The 21,792-nt window shown below is 42.6% G+C and overlaps 1 protein-coding gene across 1 annotated transcript in view; it reads left to right on the top strand.

Moving 5' to 3' along the window:
- cntln (centlein) overlaps positions 1–21,792 on the top strand; it is an 81,361-nt gene that overhangs the window by 12,954 nt on the left and 46,615 nt on the right. Inside the window, exons 7-10 of the mRNA XM_022770109.1 lie at positions 310–472; positions 1,066–1,305; positions 13,946–14,065; positions 16,922–17,043. Coding sequence (XP_022625830.1) covers positions 310–472; positions 1,066–1,305; positions 13,946–14,065; positions 16,922–17,043 — 645 coding nt within the window. The remainder of the gene's footprint in view (positions 1–309; positions 473–1,065; positions 1,306–13,945; positions 14,066–16,921; positions 17,044–21,792) is intronic.

Below are 21,792 nucleotides of genomic sequence, written 5' to 3'. Positions count from 1 at the left end.
TAAGTTGAGGGAAATTTAAGACATTATTGATAAGAGTTAACAAATCATTGTCCTTGAGTCATTGCAATACAGTATTTTTCAGTTTTATACATTTCTTACCTTGAATAAAATAAAAAAAAAACTCAAACATAATTTCATTGTATTTATGGAGAAAAGAATGGAGTTATTGCTGTAGCACACATGCAGTATGAATTTGAATAACACCTTGCACGCGCGTGTGTGTGTGTGTGTGTGTGTGTGTGTGTGTGTGTGTGTGTGTGTGTGTGTGTGTGTGTGTGTGTGTGTGTGTGTGTGTGTGTGTGTGTGTAGTCGTGAGTTCACAGAAGTGCAGATTCTATACAGACAGAGCACAGAGCATGCAGCAGAGCAGAGTCATCTGATCAAGCAACTGGAAGGACTCAACCTAGACACACAGAGAGTCCTGAGGAACCAAGAAGAGGCACATACTGCTGACACCACCTCCTATCAGAGGGTACTCTCTCACATGCACACACACACGCCAAACCTCAAACTCATCATTATTATAACCACTTTGTTGCACTCTGCTCAGGCCTCACCCGCTGTGGTGATTTATTTCCAAGCTAGCTGTAACCTACAATTATTTTACTAGTGCCAGAAAAGAAGGACTTTTCTCACAGTATCCTGTTACTGTGAATGGGTTCTCAACATACCACCCCTCTGTCTGATGGCTGTACCACTGTGCCATACACAGCCCTGCGCAGGGAGGGGCATAGGGAGAGTTTTGGGGAAATTATTAGTCTTAAAACATGAATATTAAGGAACATTTTTGTCTCACTTCATATTATCTTCTTTTTGTTGTCTTTTTTCCTTTCATTTTTCCTTTTCGTCCTTACTTAGATGATCTTAGCATATGTTTTTCCTATTGCTGTGGAAATTTAAAAAAACATCCTCATGGAAACACTTGTCAGTTTCCATGTTGCCCAATCCCATGAGTGATTTTGTGTTATCTTCCTCTATTTGACATCCCATCCTTGGTTAACCTGACCCATTCCCTTACCTCTTCACCTCCCCTCGTGCTCTTCATCTATTTGTGCTTGTTGATAGCTGTACAAGGAGCTGAGTCAATGCTACCAGGCCCTCATGTCCAGTGAGGCCAACCTCCGTCAGAGTCACCAGGAGCTCAGTAGCCAGCTGGCTCAGAAAGACCAACACATCCTGCAACTCCAGACCCAGCTACAACAACAACAGCAGCAGGAGCAAATACAACTGCAGCAACAGCAGCAGCAGCTACAGGCTCAGCAGACAACAATTTACCCGTCACCCAACAGGCAAACCAACTTTAAGGTAAGCACCCCTCTCATTCTTCACCATCTCCTCCACACAGACCCTCTCCTTTTTGGAGTTTATTAAGTGCATCACAACCCCAGGCTAAGAAGTGGTTTTCTATGATAGCTACTCTGCTGCAGAAGTTGTTGAACTTTGGTATGCACTTGTGTGGGTATGGACAACAAAAATATATGCTTATTATTCCCTATATATTATATCGATGCCTTTTCTTACATAATAAATACATTATATTATGATGCTTCTGTCAATCACCTGTCCAGAGCCAGTGTCTAATTGTCCTAAGGTAGAGAAACGGCAATGTGTAGGTGGATTAGTAGGCACAGCAGTAACTGATAAGCCCCAGCAAGGCCTGTGGTGGTGGTCTTTAACTGAGAATCACACTCTTGATATCACTCTAGTTCACCCTTGATCTATCCATCTCTCTTAGCGGCAGTGTCTTTCATGTCAGCTATCTGATCTTCCCTCTTTCTCAGTCCTGGGCGCACATGCACTCTCTGACTTACTTACTTTATCTATCTTCTTTTTCTCCTCCCACCCAAGTATCTGGAAGTCCTTTTAATACACTCCGGTCACATAGCAGAAAAGACAGATAAGAGGTGAAGAGAGGTGATTTAATTGGAGCCTGATACTGTTCTTGAAGATGATCTTGGAGTTACAGTTCTACATCTGTCAGTCAGCGAGGGTTTGGCTTTAGCTCACTACCTTTGAACTGTCACCCCAAGGGGATCGAAGGTGTACTATAAATTTAATGGTGCAGCCACAATTTAAGCGTCCTTTAATAACTCCTAATGACATGGTGATAGATGTTTCTTGGACCACACAGTGTCAAAGACTTGGTTGAGAATAGTAACAGGTATCTGTATCTTGTACTCTTGAGCCACACAGCCTCATTCCACCAACATTGTAGGGAGCTGCATTTGTCGTTATAATGAGTCTCTGTCTGTTCTGCAGTATGACTTTCATTCCTATTGCAGATAAAACAACTCTGTAGCTGAAGATCATATTTTTGCAGCAGTTGAGTAATTTCTGTGCCTCCACAGACTGTAATTGTTTAATTTGATTGGTTGATATTTTCTGACAGTGCTGTCCCCAGACTGTGGAAGCTAAAAGATATCAGCTCAAATGTTAAGTGAGTTACAATCGCCCTGTCTCACTTAACCCTGTTAATTTAACCAGCGGTGAAATATAAATGGATCATTTAGTCGGTAATTAAATACAGTACTGCAGTGTTCCCCCAGTAATTAATACTACATTTAGGGAAGATGCAGTTAGTGCTGTGTGTGTAGTGTGGGCATGCATGCATGCATGTATAAAGTGTATGTATGTGTGTATATGTGTGTATACATATGTGTGTTTGTTTTATCAACTCTACCTTCTCTCTCTTCCCCAGCCCGGGTCAGAATTAAAAAAAAAAAAAAAGCATCACACACTTTCAGGCTTGAGATGTAATTACAAAAAATATTATGTATATACATGTGCTAAGAATTAATATTAACTTTTGTTTACTGAACACATGTAGCTGCTGTCTCGCTGATTTGTTTCTTTAACTTTTAACTTTCTTTAACATCAAAGTGAACAGATCGAGTATCCCAAGGTATAGCGCTCAGTCAGGAGGGCTTTCTGTTTCCCACTCTGTAATTTCACTGACAGGTTGTGTGTATGTGTGTACGTGTGTGTCTGCATGGGTGCGTGTTTGACTAAAGGTGTGTGTATCCGAGCGCATAATCGCAAATTCTGTAACAACTTCCTCCCGAACACCTGTTAAATTCTAATGCTCAGGTTGTTAAGGCAGATTTGATTTTAATTTTAAATGTTTTGGTGGAAGTTACCATTGGAGGTGATCAAAGTGCTGATCGCTACGGGAGCACAGGGGGGAGACGCAGTGCTCATTTGAATATGGACCAGAGCGACGGCTTTGAACACCCCTCCCGCAGTGGTTTTGGGGGGGGGTGAAGGTGGAGGGTTGGTGAGAGGAATAACACCCATTGTGTGTTATACTTCCATGCTGTGCACCAGGATTGACTGTCTGTTCTCTCCTGTCTTATGCCAAGTTAACTCTTTACAGGAAGCTTAACACGACTTTATAAAGGCTTAAACGTACATGAACAATGTCTGGTGCTGTCATCTAATATGAATAATGCTATAGCTTGTTAGCCTTCTATATCGATTAACCTCACAGGGTCAACATTAGATTAAGAAATTGATATTGCTTTTCTTTTCTATTTTTTTTTTCCCAAACAGTAATTTTACAGTTCCACATAGCAAAACATTATCCTTGCACCTCGGTCTTACCTAATTTTTATTATTGATTCATCTCTCGATTGTTTTTATGAGTGTAAAATTCCAGGAAAATTTTTAAAATGCCCATCATAGTTTGCTGCAGTGAAAAAAATATTCAGTAATTTTCAAGGAATTAAAAAAAAAAAAAAAAAGCACAAATTCTCTTATTGTAGAAGACTTGTTTTTGCTTCATAAAAAAGTTAAATGATTAACTCAGTCAACAAATGGACTAATTGTTTCAACTCTACTTGCACTTTATTTTCAGGTGTGTTCAGTATTGTGTACTTGTGAACTGAAAATGTTGAGCTCTCTCCATAATGTCAGGCTAGAAATGGCCTCATGCCCTCATCTGCTAGCTGTAGGGCCTAGCCAATCATCAGGCACCTGGGTGACCCCCACCCACCATGTGATGCAGTCTGAACAAACTGCCAGGTTGGGGAGGTTTGGGCTGCCAGGTTGGGTGGTCACCATCACAATCTAGAGGCAAGGAAGATCCCTCATTAGTGGACAAAAAACTAGCTACAGTGAACATTTAATCATTTATGACTATTTCCCAAACTGCATCATTGTATTTATTGTAGTCTAGTGTTTGGCTACTGTCAGAGCTGTGCTGTGATTAAAGACCAACATTAGAATCCATAGCAGACCTCGGGCTTTCTGGAACCTTCACCACAGTAAATGAGTGGTAAGTTGTTAATTGTGTGGGCAGTCGTTCAAAGCACTGGTTATACTCTCATCAGCGTTAGAAATAGAAAATTAAGCATGTTCATTCACTCCAGAAAAGTTTCTTCTAAATTTCAGAGAAAGAAGCCCCAGTGTCTTTTGAAATGTTTGAAAACTTTTTAATGCAGCCTTTTTCACAGTAGACATTTTGACGTGTCACAGTAGGAAAAGCACAGGTGTAAATAATGAACTTTTAATGATAGCTAAATTCCATTTAGCTGCTTCAGGTTCACGTTCTGGGTATTTTTCATTCTGGCTTACTGTCACTTCCTGAATAGAACCACAGTATAACAGTTAAATCTGTGCTTTCCCTCTCATTAGAAGATGGCCTACTTTCATTAAATACACTTATTCTCTCACCATGACCTCTTACTATGGCCCAGCCACCCCACTCACTATGGTGCTCCTTAAAGAATTGTGCACCTACATCATTACCTTACTTTCAAAGCAGTGTAACATTTACATTTTTATGCAATTTTAGCACATGATACACAAAATGCTGAAAAAATATAAAAGTCCATCATATGATTATAACCTTAAGCATAGAAGCAACATTTCCCAGGAGGACCATGCTTTTTTTCCTTTTTTTTTATAAATTGATAGAAGCCCACATGATGCATCTCCCCTGGCTGGTTGAGATGGTTTTTAACATCTGCTTCTGGCTTGTTATTTATGTTAACCAATATAAACACTTTTAGATGTATAATTAAAGTGCTAGTTACACACACATGTGCGCATAAATACACCCACCGTTTTGCCAGGTCACGTTTCGCTTAGGTGAGGCGTTTCTTTTGATCATCATCATCATTAATAGCGACCATCAACTGAAAACGACGAAACCATAATGCTACAAAGAAACATGGAAATTATTTTTTCAACCAAGAGCTATGCAAACAGAACAAGTCAGCCATAGGGTTCTCTTGTGTATTTTATACAACACTTTTTTGTATCTATGACCTTTCAGTGGACCTTAGAACAGTATAAGGATAGAGGAAGATACCCAAGAAAGAATAAACATGGATTTCTGCCTGTACATGATATTTACCTTGACTTTGCATCAGGGCACTTTTAGTCCTCTCTGCTGATCTTCAGGAGACTGTGATGAAAAGCTTGTATAAGTCAGATATATTTGAGTTATCTTCACATCGGTCTTGTTTTGACTCTGACTGCTCTCTTCATTTGTTCCCCATCTGGAATGCCACTTCTTTAGCTCAGCTTTCGGGACCTCTCTAAGAGCATGTTAAAAATTTATTGCAACCTGCTGCTTGTATTTACATACACCACTTCCCTTCAGATAAATCAGTAAGCGTCCTTATCTGAAAACTTAGAAAAACTGAAATCTAGTTTATAAATTCAAATAATGCTTAAAATTACAAAAGACTTCTGATTTAAAAAAAAAAAAAAAAAAAGTCAGATAAATATGATTTATTTATGATGTGGAATGCTATTTTTGTCAACCACACATCTTGTGTATGCTGAGAGTATGATTAGTAAATATTGTTTAGTTTGAATATGAGCGTGTGTTTGGAGGTGGGCCATGTCCAGGGCCAGAAATATACTAATGACATGGACTCCAGTGGTGTGTTTTACCAGCTCAACTGCTCTCATTAGATGAGAACCTCTGCGTAGCACAGCTCGCCTCATTAATGAAGCACAGCCATGTGCCGCTGCAGATACATGCACTCACTCGTTCAAGCACACACACCCGGGTCAAACAGACTGTGTGGGAGGACTCAGGGTAGTGTACACACACACACACACACACACACACACACATACATGTACCCTACATCCTACTCACTGTGTACTGTCCTTCTACATATTTGCACTCACATATACTTTGAAGAATCACCATCTCGAATGCAAAGTGCACTTGGCCTGGTGGGGGGGGGTGCACATTGTAGACCTCACTTCTCAGGCCTATCCAATCACTTTCCCAAATCCTGTCCCTCCACAGATGTGTGTAAATGTGTTTGTGTTGCATGTAGCCGTGTGTGTGTGTGTGTGTGTGTGTGTGTGTGCCTGTGTGTGTGTTTCATGTATCCGTGTGTGTGTGTGTGCCTGTGTGTGTGTTTCATGTATCCGTGTGTGTGTGTGTGTGTGTGTGTGCCTGTGTGTGTGTTTCAGGGGCCCCTCCTGATTATAGCTGCTCCATAATTAACAGTGATCAGATTTGTTTTGTGGCATAAATGGTGCATGTGTAGAACATTAGGCCTGGCAAGTCTCATTTCACATTCAGCTCAAGGGCTCGGCAGCAGACGGGTCACGAGCTTCAGGGAGCACAATCACAAGCCTCGCTCCATATGGTCCTGCCTGCCGCATCCTCACCAGCGAGGGCCGCGAGTGCCAGACAAGTTCCCCCAAGAACCTAATCGTGTTCAGTAATTACCAAGACCGGCTTTTCTTTTTTTTTTCTCCTTCTCTCCCTCAGCCCCCCCCCCCCCCCCCCCGCCCCCCCCCGCTCTTTTTTTCACTGCACCTGCATGCTCTCTTCCTCTCTTTCAATCTCATGCACTCTCCTCATCCGTTGCGTTCACTAAGCTCCTTGTAATATGTTTACATTTTCCCTTTTTACATCTTTGTTGCTTTACAGTCTCACAGTTTCCTTGTTTTTTTTTTGGTTTTTGTTTATTTTTTGTTAAACTTTTTGCTGGATGAAAATCAGGATGGATGAGAGAGATTTTGAGAGGAAAAAACTCCGACACTCCCACATCAGTTAATTTCTAAATTGCTTTATGTGGCTGATGCCGAAAAACCCAGTCCGTCCTCCTGACTGCCTGGAAATTATAAATAATTGTAACAGATGCGCCAATATGGCCGGCCTCCAATAAACGAGGCCCCAGATAATTTGACCAACCCCGTTTGACAGGCCAATTTAATAAAACATGAACAAAATCTTCCTCACTAATAATTTATCATCCCCTCTCCTCCCCTTTGGTTAAAGTTGATTACCCTGGCAGTTAACAAGGTCACGCCCAGATGCCAGGTTTCTGATAATGCAATCAGGACTTGTTGGAAAAAAGGTGATGACATCCTGTGCGGTTTTCTTCACTACCTGGGCTCCCAGTACAGCACAGTTGTGAAGGCCTCTTTTTGTCAAAAGGCTTCAGTTTGATGTGTTGTGTTGATAGCAGCAGGTGAGGATGAAGTGTTTCACACCTGTATATTGAGGATTTAAGAAAAGATGGGTGTGAATATGCAGTCAAGAGGGGTGAGTTTTGACATCAAGATAAAAGGACCCAGCCTTCAACTAAGCTTACATAAAATGTATATACATGTCCTTTGACATGTTTCTATGAAACTGAATGTATCCAGTTCCTTAAAGCTAGCCGTTCTTCACAAACATGCAATCATAAAGGGCCATATGAACTGTTTATAACAGCAGTGGTGACATTTAAGTGACATGGACATTATAAAGATTGGTATCTTTATAGGAATGCACATGTGTGGGTGTGTGCGTGCAACACAACCTCCTCCTCTGTGGGTGGTTCCCTCTCCTTTATCCTTGTCCCCCTCAGTTTGTTTTGGTAGACCCTGCTGTGTGCTGAGGTGTGCAGATGTTGCAAGACCCTGGCTAAAAGACACTGATAAATAGACGGGATATAATAGCACACACGCCACAATGCTGGAGGTGGTAGATACCTGTCCCACTTCCACATGACACATCTGTTTATTGACTTCAGCATACATTAATACTGTACGTTCCTTTTTTGTTGTGTTGCACCTGAGCTGGCAACATTGCATTATGTTTCAAATTACTGTTCTGCCATACACACAAACACTCATGTTGACACATGCAAGTTTATAGCATGTCTTAGACAATGCAGCTAGTTTTCTGGCACGTGCTTTAGCCAGTCCTCTTACACCGGGCTCAGACTACAGGAGTTTTGAGTTGATTTAACCCTGGTTCACCCCTCCCAACGATCACATCAGAGGTCCTGGGCCTTGGTCGGTACCGATGTCCAGCCCAGATTATCTGGTAGTGTGAGGGGTTTACAGATCCAGTCTTAAACCTCCGGAACTGCTCGCAGGCAGGGCCGCTCCGATGATATCAAACATCGTCCAAATATTTATATGTATAAATATTTAATAGATATTTAGGAGTTTAAATCAGGATGATAACCATTGACGGTGACGGTGTTGCCAAGAAACGATAAACATTCTAGCCCTCGAGGCTAATGTTAGCAAGCATACTACTGTTACATATACTAAAACTAAAAAAATCTCATCTCCAGTTCTCGCTGAAGAATAGACAACCCGTGTCAACTGCGTCTCCCCAAACATTTTCTCGTCTAGACTCGTTTAGCCTTCTGCTCTTTGTTTTTACTCACTGCAGATTTGCTAATGTTACAAGAAGTTGTTGCACCACATGGAGATCATGTGCGAGGAGATCACGTGAGGTGGTGCATTGCTCCCCGTTGCTCCCTCTAGAAGAATAATGTTAACAATAGTAGAGTGTGATGTGCCATTATTTTCATATCTTGTAGTGTGTGCATATCTGAGATTAGGGAGAAGAACATCTGTGAAGTTTTTTCTTACGCGTGTGAGGAAACCAATTTCAAAATCGACTGTAAAACTAGTCTGAGCCCGGCTTTACTGTAATTTTGGATTCACAGTTTGTCTTATAACTTATCTTGTGTTCTCCCCACCTATAAACCTGTCCTGCTCTACCTTTCTTGTGTTCTTTTGACATCTTTTGACATCCATTTGTTTTTCTCTCCTTACAGGCGGTGGTGTCAGAGCAGGCTGATGCCGCAGTTCAGAGGTCTAGCCCAGACTGTGACCAGGCCTCGACCCGAGGCTCAGACCCCAGGCCAGAGGACAAGACCCTTCAACGTAGATCCACCAGTTCCATCAGAAGACAGCAGGTAGATTAGCACACACTACTGCCAATTATATCAAAGACAGCGCATAGGGCTAACATGCCCACAATTATCCGTTACCACTTTGCTCAGATCACATCAAAGCCATAGAGGGGGGATATGAAGGAAATGGTCTGAGAATCATGTGATTTATCAGACCCTGCCTCTGCCAACCTTTGTCCTGAACTCCACAACACACACACAGATGCCCCTCCTACTGTGACCAGGCCGGCGTGTGCTGCTGGTTTCACGCATGCCTTGGGCTCAGGCACTGGCTAATTTACCGCTTCAGCAGTACATTATGAACAAGAAAGAAGCTTTTGATCTTCTCAGTATTCCACTCATAAGTTTGGCAGGACATGTTTCTAGATGGCCTCACTCACTGTAAAGCTGGCCTGAAGACACATTGTTTGATTTATACCGCTGTCCTCATTATAGCCTCAATGGAAGGGCTTCTGGTTTGGTAGTTTATACATGTAATGTAATTATTTTGTACAAAATAAATAAATAGTATTGATATCATTTGATGTGCTTCCCTTTTCTGGAGGCTCTGCTGTGTTTGCCCTAGGACACACACACGTACACAATCTGTCTGTCGTGCAGCTACAGTTAATTATTTAGAAATATGCCAATTTTGATCCTTGTGCTGATATTGTGAATCAGTGGGACTGTAATGCATTTTTCACACAATACATTTTTGATATCTTATTACACTGAATAAAAACATGAATCATAATAGGATTTTTTAAAGTATAAATCAGTGTTTAACATCATTCAGATGGATTGTCCTTTTCAAGAAGACACTAAACCTGCCTATCAAACTAGACCTACAGTTAGAATTCAGCATTTTGAACCTTTTCAGCACATTTACATACCTTTCATGAGTATAAAATGAGTGCTGATAGCAAAAATCTGTATTGATAGGACACCTAGTCCTACTCCTTCTCACCACATGGGCAGGGCATGGCACATTATTTCACAGATGACACAAAAAGTCCATAAATAAGATTGTCCCTGTCACACATGTACATGCCTGAACTTCACTTGATGTGATGCTATAGTCCTCTTTGCCCCTAACCCCACTATTGCAAACAAACATTTACAAATTCAATTCTAATGCTGCAACATTATCATATAGCAGCGGCTCGGCAAACATTACTCAAACTCGGCAAACTTACTCAGTAATAGAAATTGTATGACACGATTTCAAATGAAAAATAGAAAAGGATTGACAAAGTAATAGTTTAAAATTGAATGAGTTTATAACTCAATTGAATGAAAGTTTAAGGTATAATTTCAGATTTAATTTTCACAGTTCAGTTTGTTTATGAACACTTTCTTGTATTTCCTGAGTGGTGACTACAAAGCTGTCATGTCAGGCTGCTGGGAGTGAACCAACATTCTTCACTCCTGCAGCCCCCAGCCACGTGGCACAGTGGCATGTTCATCTCTTCAGCCAGTACTTGAATCATCCTCTCCTTCACTGAGTCAAAAGAGCTGTTAAATTGTTGTAAACATCATATGAACTTCATAAATCAAGTTGCTGTTGTTAAAAACATGAGAACATTTTGAACAGTTGTCGCTGTTGGCTGCTTAATATCCAAATATGATGATGCTCCAAATAAGCCATAAACCTGATATGCTTCATTACACACCATTTAAACAATAATTCCAAACTGCAAGGTCAAAAACTGATGAAATGAGCCTTCTGTGCAGCCCACTGCTACCACCTAGGACACAATTTGCAGCTCTTTCAGTAAGTGCCTAAAGTGAAATGTGATTATTGGCTGAGGCGACAAGCAGTTCACAGTGGTACATGGCTCGCAGTTTGCTACATACAGTGGGTGTCAAACTGATGCTTGCCATTTTGTAAAAGACAGGTGCTTTGTTTTTGTCTCCAAAAGAAATAGAAGTTTGTTTTTTCTGAATTTGAGTGAAGAAAGTTTTTTTTAAACTAGGAAAACTGATTTGAAAGCATGAATAGCTTATAATTGATTAAGAAAACTTAAGTTTATTAATATTAATTTGATTCAAAACCATTTAGAGTTTTGCTAAATAATTGTCTCACAAATTACTGGTTTATTTCAGTGGTTCACTATAAGCATAGGTTTGATTCAAAAAGTTTACACAGTATCCTCTTCTTGTTTTTGAGCTTGCTTACTTGAAGGAACTACTCCACACCATGTTGTTTACCCACTACATTCAGTTCTCAGGTTACTGGCTCTTATATTAGTCAGCTGGTTACCAGTGTCTCTTGGTCTTTTGTGCTGCTTTTTATATATTTTATTTTGTATGTGTGATACATTTGGTATAGATTTGCTTTGTGATTATGTGCGCACCCATGTGTTTGCATTGTTTGCATGTCAATGTGTGTTTGTCTATCTACAGTATCTATGCATCTTGTCCTGTGCTTGTGTGCATGTGTACAACATTCATATTCGCTCGGGAACGTGAACAAGTTCAGCTTTGAGAGCTCCAGACACACACATGACATGCTGCTGCAATCATAAAGAAGCCCATTGATGACAGTGACCCCTCTCTCTGGGAGATGGAGAGAGAGAGAGGGTGCAGGGGCGGGGAAAGAGGAGGGAGGCAGTCGATGAAATGTTTCTTCTTTGCTCCACAGCCAGTGACACTGACCCCTCAGTAAATAAGAGTTTTACTCTTGCTTGCATAGAGACTCCGTTTAGATACCGGCCTCTCTCCTCATTCCCCTCTCACTGTATGCCCTCCGCCCCTCCATCTGCATTGCACTCTCATGTTTACAGAGCCATTACAGGGTGCGATGCACAGGTCAGGTCATGGCCGCCAACCAGCTGCCGAGCCGAGGTAGATGGTGGGCACATCTTTCTTTGCCTTGTGTTCTCTGCTTTCATCTTTCAAGCCTGTCTTGTGGAACATTAACAACAATGTCGCAACAACATAGAGCTTCCCACACAAACAGAAGGCATTCATGTGTCTTCTGGACCTGCGGCAGACAGGCGTGCGACTGGACCAGAGAGAACATCTGCAGCAAATCTCAGTCATTTGTCAGTGTCAGTGTGTCATCTTCTTCTGTACCGCTTCAGACAAAACACACTGCAGTTTCTCCACTCTGGCTTTCACATACAGAGTTACCGTGCTGATAGAATATTCAGCTCATAAATGAATAAATTCTCCCCAAAAATGTATTTCTACCTGAAAACCTATTTAGAATGAATCCTCGATAAGTCATACTTCATAGTTGGTCATCTTTACTTTTAATCCTAGGCATTTTAGTTGATTTGGATTCCCCTTTTGGCCCCTGTGTTTCCCCCATGTACATACAGGCTAAGCCAGTTGGCCTGCCACTCATCAGGAATATGCAGATCAATCTGCTAATTAGTTACATAGAGTCATTAAGGCTGAGTTAGAACACATGGTTGGCACCCATGCAGGCGTGATAGCAGAAGTGGGCACACCAGGTCACTGGAGTCAACTGTAGCCCCAGAGCACATTCCCAAACACACTTACATACAACACATTTTTGTCACAAGCAAACAATTTCACAAATATGCATGTAGTAGTGATGAAATGAGAATGTTGTCACTATCTACTGATGCTATTACTATTTTAGTAATATTTTTAAAACATAAAATTTTTGTGCAATTGTTATTAAATGTGCAATATTGGAAACTACCTCCTTATAGGTTTTCACTGTTAGTTTTAAAGTTCACCTCACACACTGCAGTCCACAGTTTGTTTGGCTGCACTACAAACAAATATATGACTTTCTCTTCCTCTGTTGCAATGGAACACTGGTACCTGTTTTATTAAAACACACTTCCCTTTACCTCCAGCAACCACAGGTGTCACCAAATCAACCAGTGCAGAAATCTTAAGTTTTATAACTTTAACAGACAATACAGCTAGTAACAGCTATCAGAACACTTTTGAGGGAGGGGGCATATTGATCCACCACTATGATAAAATTAGTCACTCCACCACCACCACCCCCGCTTCCTCCTCCTGTACTCCTCATCCACTCCTGCCCAAGGACTGTTGTGTGTTTAGTCACATTGCATATTTTAGCCTGCCATCTGGTCAGCCCTGCCTAGCACCGCAGGGGGCCTCCTATCCTCTCATATTCATATTCCACTAGCATATTGTTCCCACTGCTTTTCTACAGCGCAGCCCCAGCAATTCTGTACTTCTTTATTTATTTCAACAGAAGAGGCTGGCTAGCAAACTGCACTCCCCCCCCTAATCGGCGGCTCTTCCAGTTGTCCTATCAAGTGTAACCTGGAGGCCCCTGGTAGAGCAATTAGAGCGGCCTCCCTGCCCACCTCTTGTAATGAAGCCCAGCACATTCTGGAATCTATAGCCCCTTTAGTCTCCCCTAATGGGACATCATTATTGTCAAAGAAACAATGTAAATGGAAATGAACATACTCATTAGCCAGTCGCAGGGAGAAACCTTTGCCGCTCTCAGCTTGCAACTCCCGCTTCCAAACACACACATACACACACACAAAAGTGTGCCTCCTCCCTTTGGCTTCTGCGGACTGCTGCTCCAGCTTGCTTTATTCCTCTGGCAGCATGTTTATTTGAATGTGCATATGTGTGTACTGAAGAAGACAATGTGCATGTTTACTTCAAGGTGAGGGGGAAATGAAATGAACATGGATAATTCCATTATTGGCATTCACTCAGTGTTTCTACAGATGTTAATTGTTACATGGGTTTGTGCCTGTCTATGTAAGTGAAGTGTGCTCAAGTTCTCACCCCAGTACTTCTTTGCTTACCTGTCCCAGGGTGCACCTGTGCAGCGGTCCAGGTCTCTGTCCCCAGCCAGCAGTGTGGAGTTGGATAGTGGGAGGAGAAGAAGAGCACAACAGAGGATGCAAGACCTTGAGGAGCTGCTGCAATTGAAGGTAACTACTTTCTAAAATAGATGTATTCACATAACATCCCGTCCTTTTCTCTCATCGACGTGAAACTGTTTATGCCCCGCTCTTCTTTAATGTTTGTCTTGTATTTCCTGCAGTCCACATCACCTTCCTTGCCTTTTCTGTCTTGATCTTGTGTCTCAGTTTTTCCACACTCACCAGTGGCTGTTGACTGATTTTGAAATACTTAAAGGTATTGTTAGTTGAATGGCTTAGTGGTGTCCAGCTGATAACCTGGAGCACTAGACATGCCTAATGGAGCTGCTTGTTGCTGCGGCTCCTATCTCACGTATGATTGCTGCTATCAGCTGCTGGGTTGCAGGAATGTCTGCAGCACTGTAACAGTCACAGTCTCCAAAGGGTTCAATTGCACTACTGCTGCCACTGCCTCCTCCATTACCTTATTTTACAGTGCTTTTCACTCACTCGCACACACATACACACACGTACACATATGTGCACACACAAACAGAGTGTGCGTAGGCAGTGAAGCAGCAGGAGAGGAGCTGCTTTGGTGAAAATGGATGCAGCAGGGTTTTTTCCCTTAAACGAATCAGCTTTATTGGTCTTTTAACCTTCACATGCGCTATGACGTCTTTCTCCCACTATTCTTAAGTCCCATGTCTTTTTCACTCTCTCTCTCTCTCTCTCTCTCAAATTCACTGTAAGCTAAATACACTTAATTTTCACCTCTCCCCTATGTTTCTTTTAAGGTCTCCAAATTTGACTTTCTGTCTTTTATTTTATGTCAGCAGAGTATATTTTTCACTGTTTTTCACTGGCATCGTCTTTTCTTATTTGGACTACCCTAAAGCTTGTTACCTCTCTTTATCCTTTCCTTCTTCTAGGCTGACCATTGAGGGAGTGATTATGCAGAGGTCATCTTCCTTTGAGCACAATCCCAGGAACACATTAGGCATCATTTTCTTGTCAGATCTGAAGTGTCTGAATTACATCACTGGCAGACACCTAGTCAGACAGTAATGCTCAATGTAGATTCAGACGACACGCATGAATGTCTTAGTTAATAGTGCCATTTACGTGTCTGCCGGTTGAGGGGCATTTAGAATAGGTATGCAGAGAAAAAAACGTGATTGCCAACTCACATCTGTGACCAAATTAGTGAGGGCATTTGTTCAGATTGTGATTTAGTGGTTATGTCCTTTGCTTTGATCTGGCATTGAACAACATGCCCTCTATCAGCTGCAGTTGAGACCTCACCTCCAGCCTCTTATGGTACCGTATTGCATTCTGTCCAGTCCGTCGTTCTTAAGTTGATCCAATCCAGTTCTTTCCAACAGAATGCCTTTCAAAGTGGGTACGCCGGCCTGTACCACTGACACGTTGACCTTAGCAGCTAACAGCAGCAGACAAACAAACAATTCTCATAATAATGGCCTCTTCTTTTTTTTTTTTCCTCCTTCCGCACACTTTCAAGTAAACAGTAGCTGTTGCTGTGTAATTATTTTTCAGCTTGAGAACGTCCACAGATGTGTATGCTGGCTGAGTAAGAGGGTGTATTGATCTGTGGGCAAGGGTCTGTGGCCTGATGACCAAAGCTGAGCTGCCCAGGGGAAGCTCTATAAGGAGCCTGGGAAGCCATGATGTGGCTAATGCCCTGCCACTTGCTGTATCCAGCCCCTCCATCAGTCAGCCTCAACTCTTCTGTGTCCTCCCCCAGCTCCTAGTTCCACCAGTTAACACTGCCCCGGTCTGGCCCCTTTCATTAGAGCCTTGTTTTTGAGAGGTCGGGGGCTGCTTGAAGCGGCTGAGGATGTCTTGCAGATGTCCTCTGTGAATAATCCGCACTAGGGAAAATCCATACTTGTCACATTGGCAGTGTGAATGTGTATCATGTGTGTGCGTACACCCGTTGTGTGTCTGGTGCATGTTTGTGTGCTGCCTCTGTTCTCTTTGTCCTTGTTAATAATAACAGGGCTGAGGGCTCGCATTTCCCTCTCTGCAGGGCAGCCGTGTCATATCAGCAGTAAACAAGCTTCTTCCCTTCAGAAAGCACTCGACAACTCTCCCTAGCCCTGGCCACTCAAGCAGAAACCTGTCCTGCGCTCTCCTTTTCACTTCCCCTTTTGCTTCGCTCTTTCTCTTTCTTCTCTTTCTAATTTCTCTGTTCTCGCTCTTTCTCCTTCCTCTGTTTTCATCAGCTGCCTCTCTCTCTTTTTCTTTTGCTCTCTTTCCACCTCTGTTTGTCCTGCCTGTTGAAAGTGTTTTCTCCATCGCCCTCGCTGTTAAGGTCAGTGTGATGGGGAGGAGGGGTGCCCCTGACAAGAAAAATCTATATGTTGTCTTCTCTTACTCCGTCTTTAAAGCAGGAGCCCAATCTTGCTGTGTTTTAATAGCTGTCAACAACAGTGTCAGCAACAATCCCACTGCTACAGCCCCCACCAACACAACATGTGCTGGTCATCAGTTGGTAACTCCAGTGAGTGAGTTTCTTTTCTGGTTAAAGAGTGTGTATGTGGTGTGTGCGTGTGTGTGCGTGTGCATGTATGCCCGCCTGGTGTTCTGAGGCCCCATTGACTCGTCGTGTTAATGTCGTCCTTTAATGATGTCTCAGTTGCCCAGTGAGAGTGGAAGCACTTGTCAGGGAGAGAGGAAAAGAGAGAAAAGAATCTTAACCTGCTGGTTTCTGTCAGACAAAGGTGTTCCAGCTGTAGACCAGTTTAAATATTTAGACGGTGAGGGACGTTTCTCAGCTTCACTGCCACACCGCTGAGCCAGTGCACATGAAGCTGACTCCCCTATTCAATTAAGTTGTGTTTCACTTGACATGTACAACTTTTGAAAAAACAAAAAAACAAATTTTGTCACTGTGTCTTACAGATGGAGGAGAATGAAGAGCTGAGGAAGGCTCATGATAAACGCCGTGAACGTCTGTGTCTGATTCAGACCAACTACAAGACAGTCAGAGACCAGCTGAAAGAGGTGGAAAAATCAAATGGCTTGTGAGTACACAGTTTAATGTTAAGCAACAAACTCTTGTCACACAACACATTGGGAAAATATGATGCTACATACAATGCACATGACATCTTGGTGTACACACAGTAGATCCTTAAAACCCACACAACCTTCTGCATATATAAAACAACTTGGATAACTTCCAGTTTCTTCCAGCAGCTGTGAGTAAGAGACATTTCAAATCACATAACTCACCTTGCCTTATGTTAAAAGCCCTTGTGAAATGCTACAACCCTCTGAAACTGCTCACAAATAGTCTTAGGGCCTCATTGCTCCCCACATGTTGTCTGACAAGACCTGAGTGCTGGATTTGGGAAAATGGGTAAAATTCCTCCCTTTGCCTTTGAAAAGCTCAGAGGTTTTTAAGCCCAGTCAATTTGGGCCGTTTTGTGCCAAGTGTGTGCGCGCTTCTGCGTCTCTTCTCCCTTAGCGTTCATTAGGATGTGAGAACCAGAGGCTGGGGTGTCTGGTCCTGGGGTGCAAGGTGTTTGAGAAGGCCTGTGGAGGGAGGAGGGAAGAGGGAGGAAAGGGGGGGCATTTCCTGCTTCAACCTGTTATCTTCACCAGAAACCACAGGATTTTTACACAAATTGGAAAATGTGCTGGCAAATGTCATTAATATAAGGGTCTTGTTGTTTCCATTGTCTCCCCCAGTCTTTTCCCACTTTTTCTGTCCCTTGTTTCTTCTCTCCTGCAGTGTCTTTGAGTCCATTTTAAAATATAGCTAAAGGTGCATATGTTTGGTGGCCACGCGGGAGCAAAGTGTTGACCCCGTCAGCTGTTTTCTCTCAGGGTTAATTAAAGAAAACAGCAGTGCAATGTGAGCCCGTGTGAAAGTGGAGTGAGTGTGAGAGTGTGTTCAGCGCTAGGCTCGACTCGGCTCATGTCAGCTCAGCGCGGCTCAACAGCATGTGTCTGAGACAGTGGGAACAAAGACAGAGAGCTGTAGAGAGAGAAAACTCTCAGAGTCAACACCAGTTGTGCCTCTGTTATACATTTTAGCAGGTTATCAAAGAAATATTAGTGTTCTTTTGTACACTGCCTGAAAACCTCGATTTGTGCAAGAAGAAAACATGTATGTTTCTATAATGAGACCAACTGGGCTGTCGCTGTGAGTAAAGTGCTAAGAAGACCTAGAGCCTGAGTTTGTTGTCTCAGTGTCAGTGTATCTGTATTTCATGACTGATTTGACATGAAATTGATGCAATAGGCAGCTTTGCCCTTTTCAGTCAGAGCCCTCCATGGCACCAGCCAGTCACTCAATGTTATGATCCTGGCATTCATTTGGCATTAAGCTCCATCCTTAAATAGCTGTTAAACCCACTGGGGTAATGCCAGGCTGAATGAGAGACAATAGAAAATGACTTAAATACTCCCATTAGTGCTGGGAAATCAGGGCCCTAACAAGTCAGTGGGGATAGGCGTCGAGTCTCATTGCATTTCGAGCTTGTTAGGGATTTCCCTGTAGCTTCCATGCTGTGTTGTTGCCTTTTTGGAAAGATGCGGGGGGTCGGTTTTGTTTCCCCCTTTGTGTGCAGGACAAAACGATAAGACGGCATGCGTCTCCCTTCTTACCTGCTACGCACTATATATTTATGCACACATACATATCCACACATATACATATTTATATATATATATATATATATACTGTATATGCTTTCCAGTTCACTTGAATGGGAAAGTGGTCTCAACCTTTTTTTTTTTTTTTTGGTCCACTCTGTATATGTACATTAAACACAAACATTATTCTTCTTTACCATCTAGATTTCAGTTTGCCTCATATCAGTCTTCATCTCTCATCAGCAGAATACGGTATTGAATCAGACAATTGGTTGCTTAATGGCCAGCTGCTGGGTGACGTCACATGTGTTTGTGCTAACAAGTTCCGCCCAAGTTAGAACTACCAGCCAATCACAAAGCAGACAAAGGTTCCATTGGCTCATCTGTATGCAGGCGGCGTGCAGTTGGCCAGTCCCAGTGAAACTACCCTGCCATTCACCATTACCACCATATTTTCCCAAAATGGCATGAAGGAGTGGGGGAAAAAAGCCAACTTCTTATTTATATTAGAGAAGGGAAAAAGTTTTTTAATCAGACTGGGGATGATGGGGGTGAGCAAATAAAATTAAAGGTTATTAAAGCATCCGTACTCTGATCAAAGTTGCGCCCATAAACAGATTCCCCCTGAATCAGAGCAATTAGCCGCAGCGGCGTGGAAAAGTTCTTTCTATTTCCTCCTGCTTAATAATGGAAACTTGGATACCACAGGGAAGGAAGCACTGAGGCCTGAAGAAGATAGCTCTCTCATGGCTCCGTGTTCAACAGCTTTTAGGCCCACTGTAAACAAATTAAAATGTATAAAGCTTTACCGTAATAAAGCTTCATACACCTTTCATAAGAAACACAGTTGATACACTACATAGCTAAAAATCACACAGAGAGAATTAAAACAGAGCTGTGGGTAAATTATCATGTACTTTCACAGCTCCAGGCAGAGTTAAGGTAGTGCAGACTGGATTCACTGTGTGCTTGCAGTAGAATAAGTAAAAGTGTATCAATCTCTGTGACTATACAGTGAGATTATCCGTTAAGTAGCTTTGCACTCTGGGAAACTAACCCAAGCCCACAGATTGCACACACATACATACACTGCAAAGAAGTTCAAGGGCTCCAAATTGCTCACAGGGGCATTAGCAGTATTAAATGAAAACATTTGCCGTTTCTCAGTAGCCTCCAACTCCCAGGCACCAGGGTTTAACTAGTATTAGCGTAGCGTGGCGGCGTCTACATAGCCAATAATGACCACGGTAAAAGGAGCCCTCCGCAATAGCAGTGACCCTCACAATCCATTTCCACACCTCTACCTCATTGATTGAGTGGAAATGAGAAACTGTGTATGTGTGTGTGTATGTGTGTCTGTCTGTGTGACAAAAATGGTATTCTCTTCTCATCTGCTACTTTTGCAATCTGTGGATTTCTCACTAAAAGCCGTTTTAGTTTGCAAATGAAAGGCTAATTGGAATTGAATGTGTTGGGCTAAGACTGATTGATGAGTTGGGCAGTGTGCAGGGATGCAATTGGGGGCCGTACGGACGGTGCGCATGTGTGAGTTGAAGGGAAAGTTCAATGGAGGGGGCAGCTAGTGAGCACAAAGTGTCATTAAGTATTCATAAGTGAGAAGTAGACATTTGAATGACCTCGTTTGCGAGTGTGTTTTTGCCATTATTTACATTTGCATGGCACACAGGGAATGCTTCACTGCCCTGCCACACGGACAGTGCCCTGGGCTTTAACAAACATGCATACGTGTGTACATGATTTGCCACTGAAATGTCAAAGTCAAGGCTGCTCATTTGAATACTGCTAAAGATGGCTGAATAACAAAAACAGAGTGAGACTAAGGGATCTTGTTACCCCATGTGGACTGGCCACAGGGAACAAGGTAATGTACAATATCAACCAGTTTCCCTTGTTAGTATGTTTGCTTTCCATGTATATGTATGTGTGCTCTGTGTATATGTGGGGCTTTGCTTGCCTCTATATTTGCACTTTTGTCTTCTTATGTATTGTGTGTGTGTGTGTGTGTGTGTGTGTGTGTGTGTGTGTGTGTGTGTGTGTGTGTGTGTGTGTGTGTGTGTGTCCGTCCTTCACTGTAATGGCTTCCATTCACTGTCTCCATTATTCTCCACTCTCTCCCTCCCACACAGACCTGACTTCGATTCTCCTTCAGTCTGGTGAAGTCCTGCACAGACCACACGCACACACCACACACCAGCACACCACACACACACAACACACACACACACACACACACACACACACACACAACACACACACACCAAACCACACCACACACACAGCACACACACACACACACACACACACACACACACACACACACACACACAACTAGCACTAAGAAGACAAAAGTGCAAACTATAGAGGCAAGCAAAGCGCCCCACATATACACAGAGCACACATACATATACATGAAAGCAAGACATTACTAACAAGAAACGTGGGATATTGTACATACCTTGTCCTCAGTGGCCAGTCCACATGGGGTAAGCAGTCCCTTAGTCTCACTCTGTTTGTTAGTTCAGCCATCGTTTGAGCTTGATAATTCAAATGAGCAGCCTTGACTTTGACATTTCAGTGGCAAATCAGTGACAACACCGTATGCGATGTTTGGTTAAAGCCCAGGGCACTGGTCCGTGTGGCAGGGCAGTGAAGCAGTTCCCTGTGTGCCATGCAAATGTAAATAATGCAAAAACACGACTCGCCAAACGCGAGTCATTCAATATGTCTACTTCTCACTTATGTAATACCTAGATGACACTTTGTGCACTCCACTAGCTGCCCCCTCCATTGAACTTCTCTTCTCCAACTCACACAGCATATGCAGCAACACTCCGTAACTGCCTCAATTGCATCCGCTGCACACTGCCCAACTCATCAGATCAGTCTAGCCCAACACATTCTAATCCGAATTAGCCTATTCATGGTTGCAAATCTAAAACGGCTTTTAGTGAGAAAATCCACAGATTGCAAAAAGTAGCAGATGAGAAGAGAATACCATTGTCACACAGACAGACAACACATACCACACAACACATACACAGTTTCTCATTTCCACTCAAATCAATGAGTATAGAGGTTGTGGAAATGGATTTGTGAGGGTCACTGCTATTGCGGAGGGCTCCTTTTACCGTAGTACATTTATTGGCTTA

This window comes from Seriola dumerili, unplaced genomic scaffold (genome assembly GCF_002260705.1).
Source record: "Seriola dumerili isolate Sdu_G_001 unplaced genomic scaffold, Sdu_1.0 BDQW01012242.1, whole genome shotgun sequence".
Lineage (NCBI taxonomy): Eukaryota > Metazoa > Chordata > Actinopteri > Carangiformes > Carangidae > Seriola > Seriola dumerili.
This window is presented reverse-complemented; position numbering and strand designations above follow the sequence as displayed.